Here is a 21,464-nt window from a genome sequence, read left to right on the forward strand (position 1 = left end):
AGTCTTTCAATATCTTCATGGGACCATCTTGGAATATTTGGGGTCATTGGTTAAGCTCGTTGTTTGACTGGTCTAGCTCCATCAACCATGGGAATGGTGTGCTGGACCACTTCTGGGGGTACACCCTTCATATCCGTGTACTTCCAAGTGAAGCAGTCCTGGAATTCAGTCAAGAGAGCAATGAGCTTGGCTTCTTCTTCCTTTGAAAAGTCTTCTAACACAAATACGGGCCTTGGGTCTTCACCCGAGCCTGCCAAGTTCACTTCCTTAACCTTGGCTGGTTGGACCGTCATATGAGGTCCCAGGTAGCCCACTATAAGACCTTTAAGTTAAATCATATTGAACAAAGCGATTTGGAAGGTCTTAAAGTGCTTGGACACCTGTCCTGTTTCTTTGTCTTTAGCACTTTCCTCATCAATTAGTCTTTTGGCTTCTTTTTCCTGCAAGTGCCAACTTTTTGTTGCATGCCTTGCGTGCAGAGCAACAAAGCTTTTCAGGGACTGATTCTGGTTGAATGGGTTCAACTGGCTGTGGGACAGTAGTGTGGACCAAAAGAGAACTGTTTGCAAACTCTTTTTGCTACATTTCATTGTTGAAATGCTCATGCGCTATGACACCCACATATTTCAACCAATGGGTTTCATAAATTTTTGGGAAGATGTACTACTTTGGCCTAGGTAATCCTTCAGGCTTGTGAGTTTTAGCGGACCATGCACTCCTTGATGGTTTGGCTCGAACAACCTGTTCAAGCTCTTGTGCGGCTATATTGGGCAAATGTGCTAAACTAAGTAAGCTCTTGCCCATCTGCTCTGTGGCATATCTTGTGCTAGTTTTTCTAGGCAAGATTTCCAGGGTAGTGAGGATATGCATCCAGTTCTCAGAGTCTTCCGGCTCTGGAAGTGGTGCGCAATCCTCACTCTCCCTTTCATCTTCGAGTGTTTTATGGCTGAGTAGTTCAATAGTTCATGTAGTTGTGACTGAGTCCTCTACAAACGATCTGCCACACTCATGGGGTGTACTTGATGTAAGCTCTTGCCCATCTGCTGTGGCAAATCTTGTGCTAGTTTTTTTAGGCAAGATGTCAAGGGTAGTGAGGATATGCATCCAGTTCTCAGAGTCTTCCGGCTCTAGAAGTGGTGCGCAATCCTCACTCTCCCTTTCATCTTTGAGTGTTTTATGGCTGAGTAGTTCAGTAGTTCATGTAGTTGTGACTGAGTCCTCTACAAATGATCTGCCACACTCATGGGGTGTACTTTCCACGTGCGTAGATTGATCTTGAAGGTAAGATCTTTTCTCCGAATGTATATGTGGTCAATATCCCAATCATGGATCATCTTGGATTCTTGCATAAAGGGTCTGCCAAGGATGCAGTCATATGAAACTGGCAGACGTCCAAAATTCATCACCACAAAAGTGTGGCAGTAGGTGGTTCCCATAATCTTAATTTTAAGATCCCTTAGTAGACCAATGGGTCTAGCAGTGGCTCCATCAGGTGAGTTTAACTAACAATCTGGTTTTATCCAAGGCAAGTGCTCCCCAGTTTTCCCAACATTGTTTGGTCACAATGCTCACTATGGCTCCTCCATCCAATATTATGGTAACATGGTGGCCATCGAAAGTTATCGGCAAGGCTGCATTAAATTTATCGCCTTCAAAGTATTGTCCGAGCTTATTCACTTGAATGGTAGGAGTCCCTTTTACCTTAAGAGGTATGTGGAATTCTTCTTCCTCATATTCATCAGAGCTTTTCGGATCCATGGTTTCGTGCATTCCTGCCCTAAGACATCCCTCCATCCAGTCTTTCAGGTCATTCCATGAGCTTAGGCTACCTTGGAGCAAGGTGCCGATAGGAATTTGGACCTGTCAAGAGAGGAAAGAAGAGAGACCTACGATGTCTCTTGGAACGAAGATTGTCCTTTTTGAGAAAGGCCCGGCGTGCTTTGTCTCAATCTTTTTGAGGTGTATGGGATGGGAACATGGATTTCTACATTGGTTCCCCTATGATGTTCATCTCCCAGGTCTCTAAGATATTCCACCACCTATCTTTCTATTGGGGGGTAGCTTCTTCTTGTGTTAACTCTTGCGGGAGTGGTTGGTTTGGAAACTCGCAAGGATAAACCTGAGCATTATGCGCAAGTCTCTGGTTTGAGACAGACGGGCATGGTTTGAGGTAGGAAATAGGAGGATCAGCTTCCAAACTGAGCTTTTGGCACTCACGAACTAACTCTTGGGTGGCTTGGATACTTTCTTTTTCCTCAATAGGATTTGGATATTCCATAATCTTTTTGGGTAGCTGACGGGTGTTAATGGGTTCTTGGTGGGCGCGAGCGACAACACATAGCATATCTTCTTCTCCAGATGAAGAAGTTGAAGGATGAGTTGTTGTACCAGAGTCAGAACCGCTTTTGATAATCACTCGGCTGTCACCCTTCCCAACCTTGGTGGCTTTCTTTCGTGAGCGCCGAGTTACTCGGGCTTGTTTAGGGGCTCTTGCTTGGTCTTGGTTTTGAGAGGTTGACGCCTATGCAGCAGCATGTGCTATGGCCCTTTGCCTATTCTATAGTCTGGTTACTGCGTTGAGGGAGACTGCTCAAATGAAACCATTTCTAACACTCAGCAGAGGTTAAGGCTAGTGTTGGGATTAGCTTCATGAGCCTTTCCAATTGTTCTTGGTCTTAGTGGGCAGTCTTTGTACATATGATCGATACCGCATCCAACGCACAGTGGAGTCATAGCGGGAGCACCTACTACAGGGGCACTTGCCCTTCTATTCTTGTTGGGACACTCAACCACTCGATGAGGTTCACCACAATCATAACACTATATGGGCAGTCTTCTCATTGTTCGATTCATATCTCTAGCCCGCAATATCGAGGCTACTAAGTACACAGGGTACATTTGATCACCCTCCATGACATAGTGACTGAGAATTTATGAGGGCAGGCTCATGGGCTCTTCGGTTTAATAAGTGGAAGTCTCCAAGATTTCTCCCTCATTCCCATCCTCGAAGAGTTCTGTCAAGGTTATCTAACAAAATGGTGTGACTTTGGGTAACGGGGGCTGTGGTGGGAGAACTGGGGGGCGGTAAGGGCATTTATGGTATCCTAAGGATTCCTCTTTCTGCCACTTCTTGGCCAGGTTGAGGAGCGTTGTGATGTGTAGGCAAAGCCAGCGGTTGTCTGGGGTTGGTAGGCAATACCTAAGCCATAGCTCAAGCTAAAGCAGCCTTGTCCTCACGATAGCAGTTAGAGATCTCGTGGTCGCCCCACTTCACACAGTAGGTACAATAGAGACTTGGGCAGGGTCTCATATGAGGACATTCAGTGCCGGTATGGTTTTCTCGACAGGTTGGGCACCATAAGAGTTCCCATCTAGGATAAAGATGTGGATGGCCCCCTCGATCCCGGCCTTGGTTGATTCTCCATTGCTGGGTCATTTGTTGCATTAGGACAGCCGCCAGTTGATCAACACTTTGTCCAGACGTGGACTCCTTATCCTTTTCATTAGGCTTTATACTGGTGGTCTTCAAGAAGGCTTCTAATGCACCTTCGTGGAGTTGTCGAGAACGTGTTCCCTTGAAGTTATCCTCAAACTTTAGAGCACTCCTATAGCATTGTTCAAAAGAGGTGTGGCCCAAGGCAAACAAGGAGTTTTGTAGGGGAATATCTTCAAGTCCCTCTAGAAATCTCCCAATTAGTCTCTCATCATCAAAGAACTTGTCTACGGTAGTATAGCATGAGTGGAGATATCTGACTCTGTTTATGTAACTTTGATGGTTTCACCCTCATTTTGTTTGACATTGTTGAGCTGTTCAACAAGGCTCCATCGGGTACCTTGACAAGAATACCCCACTTTAAAATCTTCTTTTAGAGTCTCGAAGGAAGCTTTATCTTCCGCTTTCAGAGATCTAAACCATTGGCTGGCTTTGCTATCCAAGATAAGGCCAAAGGCACTTATCTTAGTTTGATCGTCTATATGGCCAAATGCTTCGCAGATCTGATTAAACATCTCCATGTGAGGAATGGAGTCACCTGTTCCATCGAACTTCGTGATCAAATTCGAGATGTTCGTTGGTTTAGTTCGTTCTTGCCTAGGTTGAACTGGTGCAGGGGGAGTAATGCCAACGGCTACCCCCCTCTCGATTTCCATGGCCATCCTTAACATTTCAAGTGTCAACCTTGTCATGGTGGGAGCAGGTGGTGTAGGTTGGGGAATAGGTTGTGGAGGAGCAGAACCGGGCGGATAATAGACCAACAGGGGTCTTTTCCCTCTGGGAGGACCAGGTTGTGGCCCATGTGGTCTCGTTTGGTACATTGGGTGTGCCCCATGAGGTGGGTACTGCTGATAGATTGGCGGGTCATGTTGTGGTGATGGGACTAGGTAGACCCATTCTCATTGGTATGACGTCTCAAGACTTTGGGAAGATGGACCTGGTTCTTGGTTTGGCAAGTTCAAAGTGGAAGAAATATCTTATTCGAAGCATGTTTGGAGGTCATGGGACTCCATGAATTGGCCAATTTCTGACCTACCCTTCACTGGGTTACACCTCTAGTTTCCGTATTGTTGGGAGCCTTGGGTTGCCACATTGAAATCTTTCCTTGGTTCTTTTTACTGTGACTAAATAGATTGGGAGAAAAAATGGTGTGACCTTCATAATACCCTTGGACCACTAAGAGTATCATCTTTCGATAGTGCAATTTTGTTAGGGTTGCCTTGTTTGTTGATAGGATGGTTTCTATTGCACTACTTTACATAGCTAGAGTTATTTTTGTCGAACGTAGTACGACTCCTTATTAAGAAACCATGTTTTTTCTCTGGACTTAGGGTTTGATGGTTTGATATTTGGTCCAATCAATGGGGTGTGGCTTTGACTGTTGCATATGCAAGACCTTCCTCTTGGGCACCCAAATTTTTGGTTGTCCTTCGTAGTAACCTTGTGCTCTAAGCATTACTTTACCTTTGCTACCCATTTATCATCCTTATCATGGAAACATCGATGTTATGCTAGGGACTGATGGGTGGACAAGACAATCTTGATTCTACAAGGTTTCTACAAGGTTAGTAACGTTAGTAGTACTGATGTTAGTTGGGTTAGTCCTTTTCTTGTATGTCGAGGGGGAAGGGTTAGGGGAGAGGAAAAAGGTACTCTACCATGAAGGTTGATTTTGCTGAGACAAGGCTTTTAATGGAGCTTAGTTACTTACCCCTACGATCAAGTGTAGAATGTCTCTTTTTAAGAAGCATAGCTGTTGTGTGGGATACCTTTGAATGCTCAATGAATTGAAGCACTTTTGAAAGAATGGTTTTTTGGTGCTAAAGTTTAACAAGAAATAGGCTCCTCACCTCTTATTAGGACTGTTTATCTCTTGTCCAATAGTTAGTTGCAAGATAGCATAGCAACCGCGAGTCCCAATCTATTTGGCATCGATTATGCCCCCATCCAAAAAACATGTCTTTACGAGTGGTACTTATAGCATAATGTAAAACTTCCCTTCCAAGCCATTATTTTCAATGTAAAGCATAGTAGTGAACTATCCTATGCATGAGGTTTTAAATGTGTCTACTCTTTCAGCTCTTGCTTTTAAGTAAAGCATAGAAGTGAACTTATAGCATAATGCAAAACTTCCCTTCCAAGCAAATATTTCCAATGTAGAGCATAGTAACGAACTATCCTATACATGTGGTTTTAAATGTCTCCTCTTTCACTCTTGCTTTTTAAGTAAAGCATAGAAGTGAACTATCCTATTCATGAGGTTTTAAATGTCAAAAATCCTATTTGAGAAGGACTTGGAATGTGTACGAGTTACAAAAGAGAGCTATTGTGGATGGAAGATGAGGGAAGGCATTGTTAGAGCATGAAATCAATACTAATAGAGATGATTAAGATATGAATTAAGACTAATCACAAAATCACGACTTACATTAGTGAGAATGACATACAATGCCTCATTTTCATCCACATGGGATCTTACATACATATCTCCAAGAGATAAGGACAGTTTTGGTCCACATGCTACTTTTATACATCCACATGAATGTTGCACATGACCTTTACCCCACATTCATTGACCCATACACATTATTCTCACATACATATATGACCATGCATAACCTCCCAAATCCAAAGGTTTCTACCCCCACATAAATCATAATGGAAATGACATAAACCTATATGGCTTGACACACACACATACATTTGGGCACCACATTTTTAACATCTACTCCTTCAACATTAGGTTATGCCTAACACCCATGTCAATGAGTGTGACCTTGAGTTCGAGGCCAATCTTTGTGGTAATGCCTAGCCAAAGTTTGGTGGACTTCACCTCCCAATCCTCCTCTTCTAAGTCAACAACTTGTCAAGACATCGTGATAAGTTTCTTGTAATAGAAGCTACATGATCCAACAACTGAGATCGACAATCTGGCGACTCACCCACAACAACAAAGGTGATACGTGGGCGCAAGCAATGAGAATTCCTCACATTATTGCCAGCTACAAGTTAAGCATGCTAAGTAACCGATATGAGTACCACTTCACACCTATACACTTTCATGAACACATCATGGAAGCAAGTAAAGCACTGATGACTCTCAAGGTAGTCCTGGACAAACTTCTACCGATTGTAACAACAAATTTGGGAGACACAGAACAGCTTATGTACATCACCAAACCCATCCATTTTTAATCAAATATCCCACCAATTAGTCTTAAACAAAAGACCAACATACTCAAACGCATCGACAAAAGAAGGCCAGCATACACCCATGTACTAACAAAAGGAAGATAGTTTTCTAATGCCATGTTTCATGTCAAAAACTCAGACAGTTGTATAGTTAGACCATGCTGCGCTCCAGTCACCAGTAATGATCTCAACCATCCATTAGACCTGCAACATTCAACCAATCACCTGGAGTCCTTCACGAATAGTGCATCCATCATTTAAACCATGAGAATAAACCCCCCAAAGTGGAGGCATAAAAACTTGGATGTTTGAGCTCTATTCAGATAACTCAGAGTTTTAAAAGAATACCTTGGGAATAAATTTGATCCCCACTTTAACCTCGCCCTGTGGTTGGCCTGATTTTCCCAGTACTTTATAGCTAGATGGGGGGACATAACCTTCGGCAAACACCTTGTGCAATGGCACTCTGATCAATCACTCAACAAGTGGTTTGGAGTTAGCATTTAGGTTGAAACTCCTCACCCCTTAAGATCTTTACAGAAATCTCTGCTGCCCATGTGACGGGTGGGGGGTCCACTCTGGTTGGATACCCATGAAAGAGGGGCCGGTGAAATATCCCCTCAACCCCTCATCACAGGTGGGGATTACGTGTGTAAAGCCCCTTTACATGACTAGACCATAAAGACATTTACTTAAAGATTGGAATTAACAGAAGGAAAAATGCACATCAGCACAAGTATAAAACTAAGCACTGAAGTTAAAACAATGTAATGTCAGGTAGATGTCTTGACTCACATGGGTTGCACTCGGGCCTTTCTTACATGGGTTACACTCTGGTTGGATACCCATGAAAGAGAGGCCAGTGACATATCCCCTCAACCCCTTGTCACAGGTGGGGATTACATGTGTAAAGCCCCTTTACATGACTAGACCATAAAGACATTTACTTAAAGATTGGAATTAACAGAGAGAAAAATGCACATCAGGACAAGTATAAAACTAAGCACTGAGAGTAAAACCAATGTAATGCCAGGTGGATGTCTTGACTCACATGGCAGTTCCTAGTGGGTCATCTGCAGTAAAGGTATCTTTGTCCAGAAGGTTGATTATGACCTCTGTAACCTCACTGTCAATAGTGAAAACAAAGGTCTGATCCCAGATAGGATCACTACCAGCATCTGAAACCATAGTATGCTTGCTTAGAGACACACAGCTTCGCCAAGTAAAATAAGGAATCTCAAATGCATTACATGCCAATCGATTATAAGAACTTACTCTTCGCTACGCGACTTTTCAATGTTTGTTTGTGACAGGTAATGACAGCATAGGGATCAGACTTATCTGCACCATAGTAGTCAAGAATTGTTTGGATGTTCTCTGCAACATGGACATTTCAAGAGAGTTAAGAGCAATTTGATAGTTTCTTACCAAAAACATCTGCCGAGAGCAAGCCATGTCCTTGCACAAGGTGCAGATCCAGGGCTCCGTGGTGGACCTGTGCACACACAGAGGTAGGAAAAACTGCTATGAACCTCTACACAAGAAGGTGTAACATTGTTTGATTCAGATGCACAGGTGAGGTGACAAATGGTCACCTTTGGGAAGAACTTTAGACGAAGCTCTAGCTCTCCGTGGAAGCTTCCATTGGGCAGCTGGACTTTGTACTTGGTGGGTCCAATCTGTCGTTGGGCATACACGGGGGCCAATGGTATTCTGCGATCAACCCCATCCATTCACTGAAGTTGCCAGGCAAGGGACAAGTACAATCTATGGAGCTCACATGCTAGATTCACCCTTGCTCTTACACATGTATGAGCCAACCTCTTATGTTTTTCATTTCTGAATGCACCTAGATCAGATGAATATTCAATACAAAAAGAGAGCTTTTACATGAGAGTGCCCATGGCTTCGTCTTTGCCGTGCCTCTCCAGGTCGTAGATAGCAATGGAGAGCTCCGGCACACCGTCTGGGATCTCGAACAGAAAGCTCTGGTGCCATGCAGGGTTGCTCCCTCCATCTACGAGCTCAAAACAAACAAGAGGGACTTCACAATAGAAACCAAGACAGAATGGTGAACCACACACAGAGATGGGCTTTCAAAGCCCTTTTTACCATGAATGGTGCGACTCCGGTGCGTCACAGGACCGCATGAGAGGAGGGCGTAGGGGTCAGATTTGCCTGCAGAGGAGACAGAGGCAGGAAAACGGTTAAGAGGGAGGGAGGGAGAGACAGAGTGTGTGTGTGTGTGTGTGCGCGCGCGCGCGCGCACAGAGAGAGAGAGAGAGAGATAGTGTGTGAGAGAGAGAGAGAGAGAGAGAAAGTGTGTGTGTCTGTGTGTGTGTGAGAGAGAGAGAGAGAAAGAGAGAGGGGAGGGGGAGGTGAGAGAGATCAGGGACATGCCAAAGGTCTCCACGTCCTTGAGGTCATGGGCCTTGATCAGCTCCACTTCAAGCGTTCCCTCCGGCATCCTGCTGGGCTCTTCTAGTTCTGCTTTAGATTTTCAAACCGAAAACCCTGTGGCCTGGGGGGGGAGAGCCTTGAGAGCGCTTTATAAAACGTAGGTTAAGGGTATGATCTCGCACACAGGGCTTCCTTGCCAGGTGGGAGATTCCTGTTGGGTGCCTCATGCCCTTCCCCGTTTCCACCTCATCTTCGCTGGATTTCTGTTCCCATGCTCGATACAAACGAGGCATTTTAGCCGGCCAAAATTAAGAAAAAACGCGCCGATACTTATTTGATTTTTCATATATTTTAGTTATAAAAATATTATGAAAGCAAAAACCTCCTTATTCTGATTGAAAAATGTGTTTTTTACGAGCATGTCTCTCTCTCGTGTTGCATTCTACCGACGTTAATACCTCTCTCTCTCTCTTTCTCTCTCTCTCATACAAGTGGGACCTTTTTTAGGGAAATAATGGCTAAGCCATCGAAGTCTGGACAAGTCATGGCATTCTAGATGGCCACTCGACCAGTGTTCACATAACCCGGTTTTTGTAGTGTAATTTTTTCGACCGAAATTTGAAAATCCCGGTTGGAATTCGGCATTGTCTTTAACTTTAAGGGATAACATTTACATGTTTTAGTTATAAATCTCGGAATTAGTATGGTTTTTTGAGATTTTTAGGTTAAGATCCCAGTTAGGTTTTGGCATTGCCTTTAATGTTAAGGATTGAAAAAAACATTTCTTTTCGAGCGCCTTGACTCGGACATCCTAGATGATCTACATACTTCCTCCACCGCTCACGCTTTCTTTGAAGAAAAACAAGGAAACCTATGAAAAGGAGAGAGATCTCCCCACCCAAGCTCATGGACTTCATTCTCCCCATTCATTTCCTTGCCCACTCCTATTTTAGGAGAAGCAAAAATTTTGAGAGGATGTATAAAGGCCCTCAGTAAAGAAAGAAACCTACATTTTTTCAATATACAAGCTCTCGTGGATATCTTGATCACCTTTGATGCCTCTTCTACATCCGAAAATTCAAAGCTATCAATTGATTTCACCCATGAAAAAAGTGTCTCCATAAATATTTTTTTAATTCACAAAGAAAAATCCTATAGAAAAAAATTTGTACTAAGGCTTCAGAAAATTACTACCAACTAGACCAACACTCCACTAATTAAAGCATCTTCTCACATTTTCACAAATGGTTACAAACTCAGGCTACCTCAAAGTGACTCCATGTTGTGCAACTTGTTGGCTTCTTTCAAACTGAGAGAGAGAGAGAGAGAGAGAGAGAGAGAGAGAGAGATGGAGGGAGGGAGAGAGAAAGAAAGTCATATTAACGTCCACGGAATGCCTTGAAGGCATATGGACAAAAAACCGGTATCTCACAATCATTACAATTCACTTCAAGGTGCACTTAGGCACAAGCAAAAGATTAATGAAAACCCTAGGATGATAAACAACTATCTGTGATACAAAAAATGCCAATGGCACATTAGAATGCTAGTCAATTGGGTTTAGGCTTACGGAAGTCCTCAATTATTGCCCTTTCGTCACGGTAGACTGATAGAAAAGATATTATAGAGATGGAGATGAGCATGTGTGTGGATTGACGTGCATTAAATAAGATGATTTTTTAAAATCATTATCCTATTCCTAGAATAGACTATTTACTTGACAATTTGAAAGGTGTTTGTGTTTTTAGCATAATAGATTTAAAATCAAGTTATCATGGAGTGCTATATTTATAAAACTGCATTTTACACTCAAATTTGGTCACTATGAAACATATGTTCTAATTAATTAATTAATTTACATTTATTACTGGCTTCTATTATTATAGCGAGCAATAGATGCCCTTACAACCCACATAATCATGATTCATGTTCACCCATATGATTATCCTTAAAGAAGCCATATTAATCAAACAGCTTTTGAGCAGCGTTTCTTGGTCTTATTAATCACCCTTTTCATCAAGCAAAGGGGCGATAGCAGCGTTTTGGCGTCTCTAGGTCTTGTTAATCGTCATTTTCATGCATCAAGCAAACAGCCGACAGAGCAAATCAGGGCTTGCAGCGGAGAAGGGCCTGCACGTTGACGCCTTTGTTCGTCTCTTGGTATTCGATGGCTGCTGCCATTGTTGGTGCATTTAAGGTCTGAGCTGCTGTAGCCATGGCCAAAGCTATGGCTTCTTTTCTCTCTCAGAACACGCTTCTTGTCTACTGGAGAAGACAAAGACTGCAGACAAGATGGACTGCTCAAGATGCCATTACAAATGTGAAGGTATTAGGGTTTTCTTGATCAAGCTTCCTCCATTTGTTGTAACCCTAACCATGGTTGAGTTTTTTTTTTTTTTCCTTGATCATTTCCAATGCCTTCTTTATCATTCTCAAAACATTCTTGCATAAATCACGGTAATGGAAATGGAAATGGAGTTTGTTTGTAAGCATCGTGAAGGGTCTTTTGGCTAAATGCATCAAGATTGTGCATAAGTTCTCAATTTGGCAAGGGGTTTCAATGTTTTGTCACATAAAAGAGCTTCTAGTTGCTTAGGAGAGGCTTCCTTGAAGCTATATTGCATTACATCGTAATTTCTTGAAGCTTTTTTGAGGGTTTTTCATTGATCCATGCAAAGAACATTCGACTTTGTGCATAGAAAATGTCAATGGCATGAAAGGCAAATGATTGGATGTCAAGAATGAAAATATCAGTGCATTCTTGCAAAAATTGATAACATTGACATGTTCTTGCAAACAATGATGAAGATTCTTGTGACTTGGATGCATTTGGAGATACTTTGCTTGTCTTGCAAGCCTTGGTAAGAGGCACATGATATCTTATGATAAAGATGGCAAAGTTTGAAGCTATTAGTGATGCAATGGTGATCAATGATGGTGTAAAGGGATATTATAAGTATGAGTTCATGCACTTGATGTAAGTGGCTTAACTCTTATCTTTTGAAGTAACATTTCATTTTAATCTCCATTTCAAACTAGAATCTAGTATATGGAAGAGGAGTATACATGGCTAGAGGAGTAAGAAAGAACTATGGGGAAGTGTTTTCATGAATCTTCCTTACCACCATGAGTGCCTTGGAAAAGTGGTAAAGAGGAGGATTAGGTGAGCTAGAGAGGAGGCGGTGAAAGTAGCCACACGGCATCAACCTTTGACAAATGAATTGATGCAATTGAATGGCAATGATGAGACACATGCATGATGCATGCATTGGTGCTTGTACACTCTTAGATGAGTATTAATTGCTGGATTGATCACTTGATTGTGTGGATTGAATTTTGTATCAATTTTATGAAAAGTTATGGTAATTTTTTTATAGTTTCACTATGCACAACTGAACTGCAAAAGTTTAATTCAGTCAAAAACCATGCGGACTAAATTTAAAGTGATCACATAGCTTGAAAGCATATTCCATAAGCTTCGAGCCAAGCTATTAAATCGAAGTTTGAATTTTTAACCAAATTGGCAATTTCTTATGACATGTTGAACAACATTGTGTACACTTTAAATTTTCCAGATTCAAGGTATCGGTTGGATAGAGCTTCTCAAATGTTTGCCAACAAACCAAACAATGCAAGAATGGGACACCATTTGAGAAGTCAAAGTGCATAGTTGGCTTTTTTATAAAAGTCAAAATAGAGAGTATTTACGCCTTGGGCTAGAGTCAAATGTATCATAGGGTTATTAGTATTTACGCCTTGGGCTAGAGTCAAATGCATCATAGGGTTATTAGTACTCCTCAAGAGCTTCACGTCGAGCTATAGATCATCCCATTTAGATCATTTTTGTTGAGGATCTACGACCATTTTGTTGAGGATCTACGACCATTTTTCTATTTTCAACTCTATGAATCATAGAAGTCAAAACAGAGAATAGTTACCTCTGATTGAAGTCAAATGGCCTACATATAGCGAAAGTATAGATCATAAGCTTTCCATCAAGCTAAAGAAATCCTAAATCTGACATCATTTTGGGGTTCAATCAATCAGAATAGATTTTCAGCTTAACCAAGGGAAAGATCCAAGAAGTTTTCAGAAGTTTTGTAAGACGCCAATGTTGAGGTTGATGATATGGATGCAATTGATGAAGAAAATATTTCTCAAGTGCATTTAGATGATAGTAGTTACAATACTATGAACAAATGCATGAGATGGATAAGAATGCGGATACCTATGCGGGGATGACTAGCACAAATCCTCTAATGAGCATGGAGATGTAATCAATGATATTGATATTGCACTCTAATGATGGAGGTCATGATGGATAGTTTCAACAAGAAACAAGAAAAGTTGATTGAAGGATAATAAGTGAAATGTTTTCTCTCTTATAAATAAGCTCAAGGTTGAAAGTATGTATCATGGTGGAAAATCATCTTTTGGTGCAACTCATGGTATAAATCTAATGCATGGTACACAAGGAGTGGGTGCTTCTTCTAAGGCATATGAAGAAATGACATCTCTATTAAGGCAACTCACGGCATTTTGATTAGTAATACAAATGAGGGTGGTCATGCTAATAAGGAGAATCATCCCAAATACCAGCACGGTCCATGGGAGAAAATCACTACCAAATGCATTCTTCATTATGGAATCAAGACAAATGAGAACATGTGACCTATGATTTCACATGCATGGATGGTACTCGGAATGACAGAAGACCTTCTACAAGGATGCATTTGGACAACACTAAAGAGAGAGATGAGTCCAAGGGGGTAAACAAGGGTCAAAGACAAAGTAGTTCTCACCAAATTCGAAGGAGAGAGCCATTCCAATGAGGAGGGGGTCAACAAAATGGACATGTGTTTTCAGCTCAATCCAAGGAGTGAAAGGGCCAAAGTCTATTTTGCCACTCTTCACCTTGAGCAATATGCTCACACTTGGTGGAGACACATCTATTCTTATGATTATGAGGTTACTACTTGACAACTTTTAGGGAGACTTTTACAATCAGATTTGTAGTACAATAAGGTCATTGGTGCTTGGAATGATTTGGAACAAAGAGGAACTAGTGTTAAGGAGTACTCACACCATTTTCTCAAGCTTGCTTTGTATGTAGAAGGGTTGAGTGAAAATGATCAACTACATGAAGCCTAGCATTGGGTGTTGGTGTGAATGCCCAAAGGTCTCTTTCTCTTGTGGAGTCTATGATGTCTGAGATATATGAGGAGAAATATGGTCTCATAATTGGCAATACAAAGGCCCTCAAAAGAGTAATTTGATCCCTAGCTCTCATGTGAAGGGGGAACCGACTATTCTGAGATACCCTATCATCTATGCAAGAGTGATTCGATTCCTAGCTCTCATGTGAAGGCTCCATATGGTTCAACAATGGGACTGACCATTCTGAGATTCCCAATGGTCTATGGAAGAGATGTAAAATCAAATTTGAAATTTGGGAATACTTCTTCTAAGGATCTGAGTGGGGATGGAAAGCCTTCAAGTGGTTTGACCGAGAGAAATGTGATTAAGGAGGATCACATTAATGAGCTCAAGAGGTTTGACCGAGAGAAATGTGATTAAGGAGGATCACATTAATGAGCTTAAGAGCAAACATATATTTTAAATGTGGGGAGAAATAGAGCAAGGATCATTATAAAGCATGCAAGGCAAAGAAGCTATCTTTGAGTATGATTCTCACGGAACAAGGTGATGAAGGACTTGAGGATGATGCGAGAAATTTTGTGGATTGCAATGAGCATAAGTATGATGATCATGATCATGATCATGAGCTTAGTGGGGATTTTCCTTTCGATCATAGGAGAGTTCATGATAGGGATTATGATAATGGAGACTTGAGGATGATGCGGGAAATTTTGTGGATTGTAATGAGCATAAGTATGATGATCATGAGCTTAGTGGGGATTTTCCTTTCGATCATAGGAGAGTTCATGATAGGGATTATGATAATGGATTATCCACTACCATGTTTGTTGCAGATTTATCAAGGTGTAATGCTACGTTGTGTTCACTCTCTTATGATGGATATGCCAGTTGAAAAGGTATAAATACCTTGAGACTTAAAGTAAAGAGTGGCACATATATTGGTGGATAGTGGTAGCACATATTGGTGGATAGTGGCATATATATTGGTTGTCCATAGGGAAATCTAACCATATCACGATAGAGTCTTCAAGAGGAACCATGGATGTTTCAGGTTTTGTTTCAGCTTCAAATCCCATTTCGGTTTCATATTCCCATTCATTTTTATCCTCTTCTTGGCTCTCAGCTTTTTCAAGAGTGTGATATATGTACAATGGCACACTCAGTCCTTTTGACAACTTTAAGTGAGGTCTGTTCGAAAACTTGCGAATCCTCACAGTCTTGTTCTATGTAGCTCTGGAGATCTTGGTACAACTCATGGTTAGCCTTTAAAGGTGCAAGGGCTAAAGAGCTATGTTGGCTTCACCCACCACGAGAGAAGAGCACTCCTCTAAATGAGGATTTGAGAGACTGTTTTAATTTTTTAAGGGATTCATCAAATTCCTCACATGCTTTTTCAACTGCATTATTCGCGCAATCTACCTCTAATGAGTCTTCTGTTAAAGAGTACATCTTCCTCTTGAAAGGGAAAGTGATACTTCTCCGATTTTTGTATTTTGGTTGCTTTTTTATGTTTCACATTATGAGGTTCAATCACAATCCGGTGATCCTATATGACACCCAACAATGCTAAGCATGCTCTCCTGAGCTTGCTTTTTGCGTTGCGTATATGTCATGTGATCATGATTTTCAGTTTGGGGTGGTCGGGCGGTTTCTAGTTTCTTAATTGGTCTGTGAGGTGCACTGAGTGATGAATCAGAACTTGTTTCATCCTCACTAAAGTGATGTACTAGAACTTGTTTCATCTTCTGACTTTCTTTGGATCGTCAGGTTTTCATTATGTTTGCCCATGCGACGAGAACAAACTTTCTTTTTTGCTTTTGTTTCATGTGTCGCACATGTTGGTTTTGTGGTTTGTGAGGTAGCCTTTGAGGTGGATGCATTCACATCATGTGTAGCTTTTAGCTCTTTTGGGGTTAGGAAAGCCACAGGCTCCTTTCCCTTGTTCTTTATTTCTACCTTGGTTTTGAAAGCTTGTTAGCCTTTGTTTTTTTGCTTAACTGCTTCCTAAGCAGGTTCTACCCTTTGGACTGTTTCTATTTGGAACATGGGAGATAGAGGTTTTGAGTTAATTGTAGGTGAATTGGGACATTGTGGTGTGTCGTGACCAAAGGTTTTGCAATATATGCAGTACATAAAGATAGGCCTATTGTACGCACATTGGGGATTGGATGGACATAATGATGGCAATGAATACAAGGCATTTCGCCCATCACTTTGATAGGCATTAAGGATGTTTGGTTTTGAGGGACCTTATCCTCTCTTGGAGATGCCAATTCAAAGCTTTTAAGCAAGGCAACGTAGAATTCAGGGAATGACAATTCTGAGATCATTTTTTCTTAGCCTTTGCTTCACTTGGTTTAGATAAGGGACATCTCATACCATTATCATTTTCCATCATGTTGTTATCTAAACGTATTACTTATTTATAACATCGATCGAATGTTTCCAAATTGGATACAATGATCAAGTTGTGTAAAGCTATTTTGCTTTATGTCCATCATGAAACATCTTTTCAATTAAGCATCGTTTAGTTTCTCCCATGGCTCACATTGTGAGTCCAAGATTTTTATCTGAAGGATAAAATCTCTAATGGTTTCGTTTTATTTTCACTCAATCGAATAAAGTTCACTCAACTACACTCCACTGATCACCTTTGTCTTGAAAAGCCACAGATAAAGTGTTAAAACCCTAAAGATCTCTCTAGATAATAACCATGCATAAACATGCATGAACCATGCATATACTCATCCACCCAACCACCCCCGAGCCCAAGGGTGCACATAAATACAATCAAGTATCGCATATCTTACCTTAGTGTCCCATACCGCCAAGAGATATGACTTCACTCCATCAACACTTAGCTCTAGCTTGAAATGGCAAGAGAGTAGACACAATGCTCTACACAAGAGAACATCCCTTGAGTGTGCCCCGTGCCCCTATTATATAGGAGGGTCCTCAAGTGACTCTTGACTCTCCATTTCCATGTGTGACCCTTGGTTGCCTGACCCTAACCTCAACCCAAGGTTAGACCTAACCCTTGCCCCACTAAAGCATGTTCCCATGCTCCCATGTTCACATGCCTAGGGTGGGTTATCCTCCTAGTACATGCATATATAATGTGCACATAACATACTTCCCCTCTCTCAAAACATTGCACTCTTGCAATGAAAAGAAGTAAAATTGTGCTGAATGTTCTCACTGACTCCCAAGTCGAATCCTCAATTTCCCTATCTTTCCACTTAATTTTAACCTTAGGGATTAGACAACTACGAAGTTTCCTTTCCCTGAATTCAAGTACCTTTTCAAGATCATGTGGAACATAAGATAAATCCTTGACTTCAATGAGTTCTTCAGGAGTAACTTTGTTATCCTCACCTCCTAGCTTCTCTTTCAGTCTATTGACATAAAAGACTAGATGAACTCTAACATGTAGAGGTAGTTTTAATTCATACGTAATCGTGCCAATCCGACGTATAACTCGGAATGGACCACAATATCTAGGAGATAATTTTGAGCACTTTTCTATTGACAAAGTCTGGGAATCTTTAGGAACTTTCAAATAAACCAATGCTCCTGGCTCAAAAGACCGAGGTGAGTGTTCCCTATCAGCATAAAACTGTGCTCTATCCTGAGCACTCATGATAGAATCCTGAGCTTGGGTCAGCATTTCCTACATATCTTGTAAGAAATCCCTCAATGCATCAAGCTCAATGTCCTTAAGATTGACATCAATAGGTGCCCTGGGTTGATACCCATACATAAGCATGAACGAACTATAACCAGCAGCCGAATGCTTAGACCTATTATAGAAAAATTTCATCAAATTTGGAAGATATTTTTCCCAACTTGATGGTTTTTCAGAGACATATACATGAAGCATATCCTCTACAATCTGATTCACACGCTCTGTTTTCCCATCAAACTGCGGGTAATTTCTTGAAAACTTCCTGCCAAAATGAGCCGTGAACTTAGAGTCACGATCGCTCACAATATCAGAAGGTAGACCATACAGTCTAAATAGTTGCTCGTCGACAAATTGGTAAGCCAATTATGAAGCTTTAACTGTTGTCTTTGTGGGTAAAAACCTAGCCACCTTTGTCAATCTATCCACGACTACCCAAATGGCATTGTGACCCTTGCTGGTATGTGGAAGTCCCGTAATGAAATCCATGGAAATACTTTCTCACTTTTGAGACAGAATATCCAAAGGATGTAATAACCCAATAGATTATCTGACACTGATGACATTTGACCACAATTCTGAACAAAATCCTTCATTTTTGGCCAATAAAAGGTCCTTCTAACCAAAGCTAAGGTACATTGTATACCCGGATATCCTGCTAATGGTGCATCATGACACTCAAATTGGATCCTTAGTTTAATTTCCAGCACATCCGCTATGCAAACCTTATCATTTCCGAATAAAATACCATTCCGAATAAAAAATTGGTTGGCTTTTTCTTAATTCACTAGGTTTTGATCTACCTTAGAGTTGGACCCTGATTTTGCTAAATTCTAATATTTTTCAAAGAAAATATCTGCACTACATTTTCCTTTGAGTGAATCGTACAAGTTAGAAGTAATTTCCATGAATCTAAGTTCATTAACTTCACCAATTCGACTCAACACATCAGCAATGCTATTCAAGTGACCTTTTCTATATTTAATCATGAAATCAAAGTCTTGCATCAATTCAGCCCAACTGGCCTTTCTACCTTTCAAGTCCAGTTGATCTCACAAATGAATTTCAAAGACAGATGATCTATCAAGAACATAAATTGAGACCCGTAGAGATACTATCTCCATGACTTTAAACCATAAATAATTGCATACAACTCTTTCTCTTGAACTGGGTATCTAGTTTGTGCATCGTTGAGTTTCTTACTCTCAAAGGCCATAAGCTTCCCATCCTGGAACAAAGCTACACCTACTGCAAAATCACTAGCATCAGTCTCTACAATGTAAGGCCTACTAGGATTTGGTAAGGTTAACACAGGAGCATCTCGAACTTTATATTTCAAAGTATCGAAAATTAGTGAGACCAAAGGGTAACACTAAAAATTCATAATGGCCATAACGTGTCCTAAAAGTAGTTTTAGGAACATCTTTCTCTGCAATACGGATCTGATGATAACCGGTTCGTAAATCAAGCTTTGTGAAATACTTAGCTCCTTGCAACCTATCAATAAGATCGTTTGATCTAGACAATGGGTATTTGTTTTTAATTTTGTAACTTTAAGACGGTTGTAATCAATACACATCCGCTAGGTACCTTGATCTTTTTTCTTAACGAGGAGAACTGGTGCACCCCAAGGAGACTTACTTGGTCTAATTTGACCCATCCTCAAGTATTCAGCTAGTTGCATTGCTACCTCGTCTTCCTCAGTCTGGCTAAACCTATATAGAGGAATACTAATAGGTTCTTTGCTACCTTGTCTTCTTCACCCTGGCTAAGCCTATATGGAGGAATACTAACAGGTTCTGCACTCGGCACTAGCTCAATTTTATGGTCCACCTCTCATTTAGGAGGTAATCCATGAGGTAACTCATTAGGAAATACATCCTGAAATTCATTCTTAATGGAATTTAACACTTTACTTTCCCAAACATCCATAGAAACAGTGTTTACATCAAAATGAACACATGAAGACACTGGATCCATAACCAATTGAAAAAGTTCATTGTTAAAAAGATTTTCCATTAACTCAAGCTCATTAATAAAAGTTTCCTTGGGTACAACAATGTTTCCCTTAAGAGTAACAAGGTTTCCATTGTGATGGAAAAACATCAAATGTTTGACCCAATCAACATTAAAAAATTTATTTTTTTAATGAAACCATTATATCCCTAGAATTATGTCTATATGACCCAAGCTCATGACATGAAAATCAAGTCTATCTGAGTACAATTGGATGTCTAATGGTAGTTTTGACACCTTCTTGTCCCAGAATTGGATTTGTTCTCCAGCCATCCTAACCTTGTACATGTGATCATTTTGTGTGGTTTTTCAGCTTCATCCTCTGTACCGCAATGTAGTCAATAAAATTGTGAGTACTACCACACGAAATAATTCGTTTGGACCAAAAACTTCTTTACTGAAAGTACAATCTGAACATGGCTTCCTTCAAGATGCGTAGTATTGACTTTAGAAATTTACCTTAAAGTTCTATAATGTGTATAGATTTCTTTGGTATGAACTTCTTCGATGCCGCCTTTTGTCCAAGCGCCGAGAAGGTGCTGTAGCTCCATTCAAAGGATAAAATTTCTTCGTGTGTCTCTTTTTCTTGCATTTTAAACATGTGATATTATCCTTGCTCACAAATTTTTGCTTCTTGCTGGCATTGTCAGAATTTTTTGGTTTTGGTGTGAAAACCAACTTTCTTTTTTGTCCACTATTTGAAAAAGTGAACATGGATTTCTTTTCATTAGATGATGGTCTTGAAGTGTTGGCATCAAGCATAGTCTTGTGAAAAACTTGAGCTGCCCTGAATAGCATCCTCAGCCATTTTACCTCGTATTGATAATATCGAGCTAGACCATTGATGACAATCCCACATAAGGTATGATCATCAAATTTGACTTTAGCAGCCAATTGTCTAAATTTCTGCACATAATTGTCAAAAGACTTATTTCCCATGCTATTTTTAACAAGCTTGGCAATTATTTCAAATTCATCCTTTGGTTGGACAAACTCTTTTTTAAAAGCTTCCTCAAAACTTTGCTAAGTGGTGGGAATGGAATTATCTTTGAGATCCTTCCTCCAAGTTAATGCCTTTCTTTTCAATAAACCTTGCGCCATCTTGCAGCTTTTGCGCATGTGAATGGATGAAAGGCAAAATGTGTAGTCCACCTATTGAGCGAGGCATCTACACATTCCTAATTCTTCTCCTTTTTCTCACCACCATACACTTTTGGTGCAAACGACAGAGCAACTGCTTTGGTAGGAGCAAGAGGTGCCGCCAAAAGAGCTTTTTGCAAAGTCAACATCTGCATCTTTATTGACTTCATTTCGTCATGACATTTGGCAATAGTTGCCTCAAGACGCTCTATCACTTCCAAAAATTCACTCTTTCCAACAACCTCCTCTTCTTCAACTTGAGATTTTAAATCTTCCCCACCCAAGTTGGGATGATCACTCATCTTATCGACATTATCATTGACTGAGAAGTCAATATGAGCCATGGTAATAAAGTTCTTCAAAAAATCACGATTCACTCGA

General features: G+C 40.7%; 1 protein-coding gene across 2 annotated transcripts; it reads right to left on the minus strand.

The window, feature by feature from the left end:
- Nucleotides 1–6,661: 6,661 nt before the first annotated feature.
- On the minus strand, nt 6,662–9,336 carry LOC147609205 (synaptotagmin-4-like). 2 transcript variants are annotated; one of them, XM_086787629.1, is made up of 9 exons: nt 9,086–9,336; nt 8,798–8,863; nt 8,576–8,702; nt 8,281–8,398; nt 8,114–8,180; nt 7,961–8,026; nt 7,737–7,863; nt 7,034–7,151; nt 6,662–6,889 (listed from the first exon to the last, which is right to left on the minus strand). In XM_086787629.1, exons 1-9 carry the CDS (start codon nt 9,150–9,152, stop codon nt 6,884–6,886), a joined length of 762 nt encoding a protein of 253 aa, XP_086643755.1. In that variant the 5' UTR covers nt 9,153–9,336; the 3' UTR covers nt 6,662–6,883. The 2 variants fall into 2 exon arrangements, with proteins under 2 accessions (XP_086643755.1, XP_086643754.1); XM_086787628.1 differs by having other exon boundaries at nt 6,711–6,910; nt 9,086–9,335.
- Nucleotides 9,337–21,464: the final 12,128 nt, after the last annotated feature.

This window comes from Cibotium barometz, chromosome 51, assembly GCF_041138505.1.
Source record: "Cibotium barometz isolate CiBa-2024 chromosome 51, ASM4113850v1, whole genome shotgun sequence".
Classification (NCBI taxonomy): domain Eukaryota; kingdom Viridiplantae; phylum Streptophyta; class Polypodiopsida; order Cyatheales; family Cibotiaceae; genus Cibotium; species Cibotium barometz.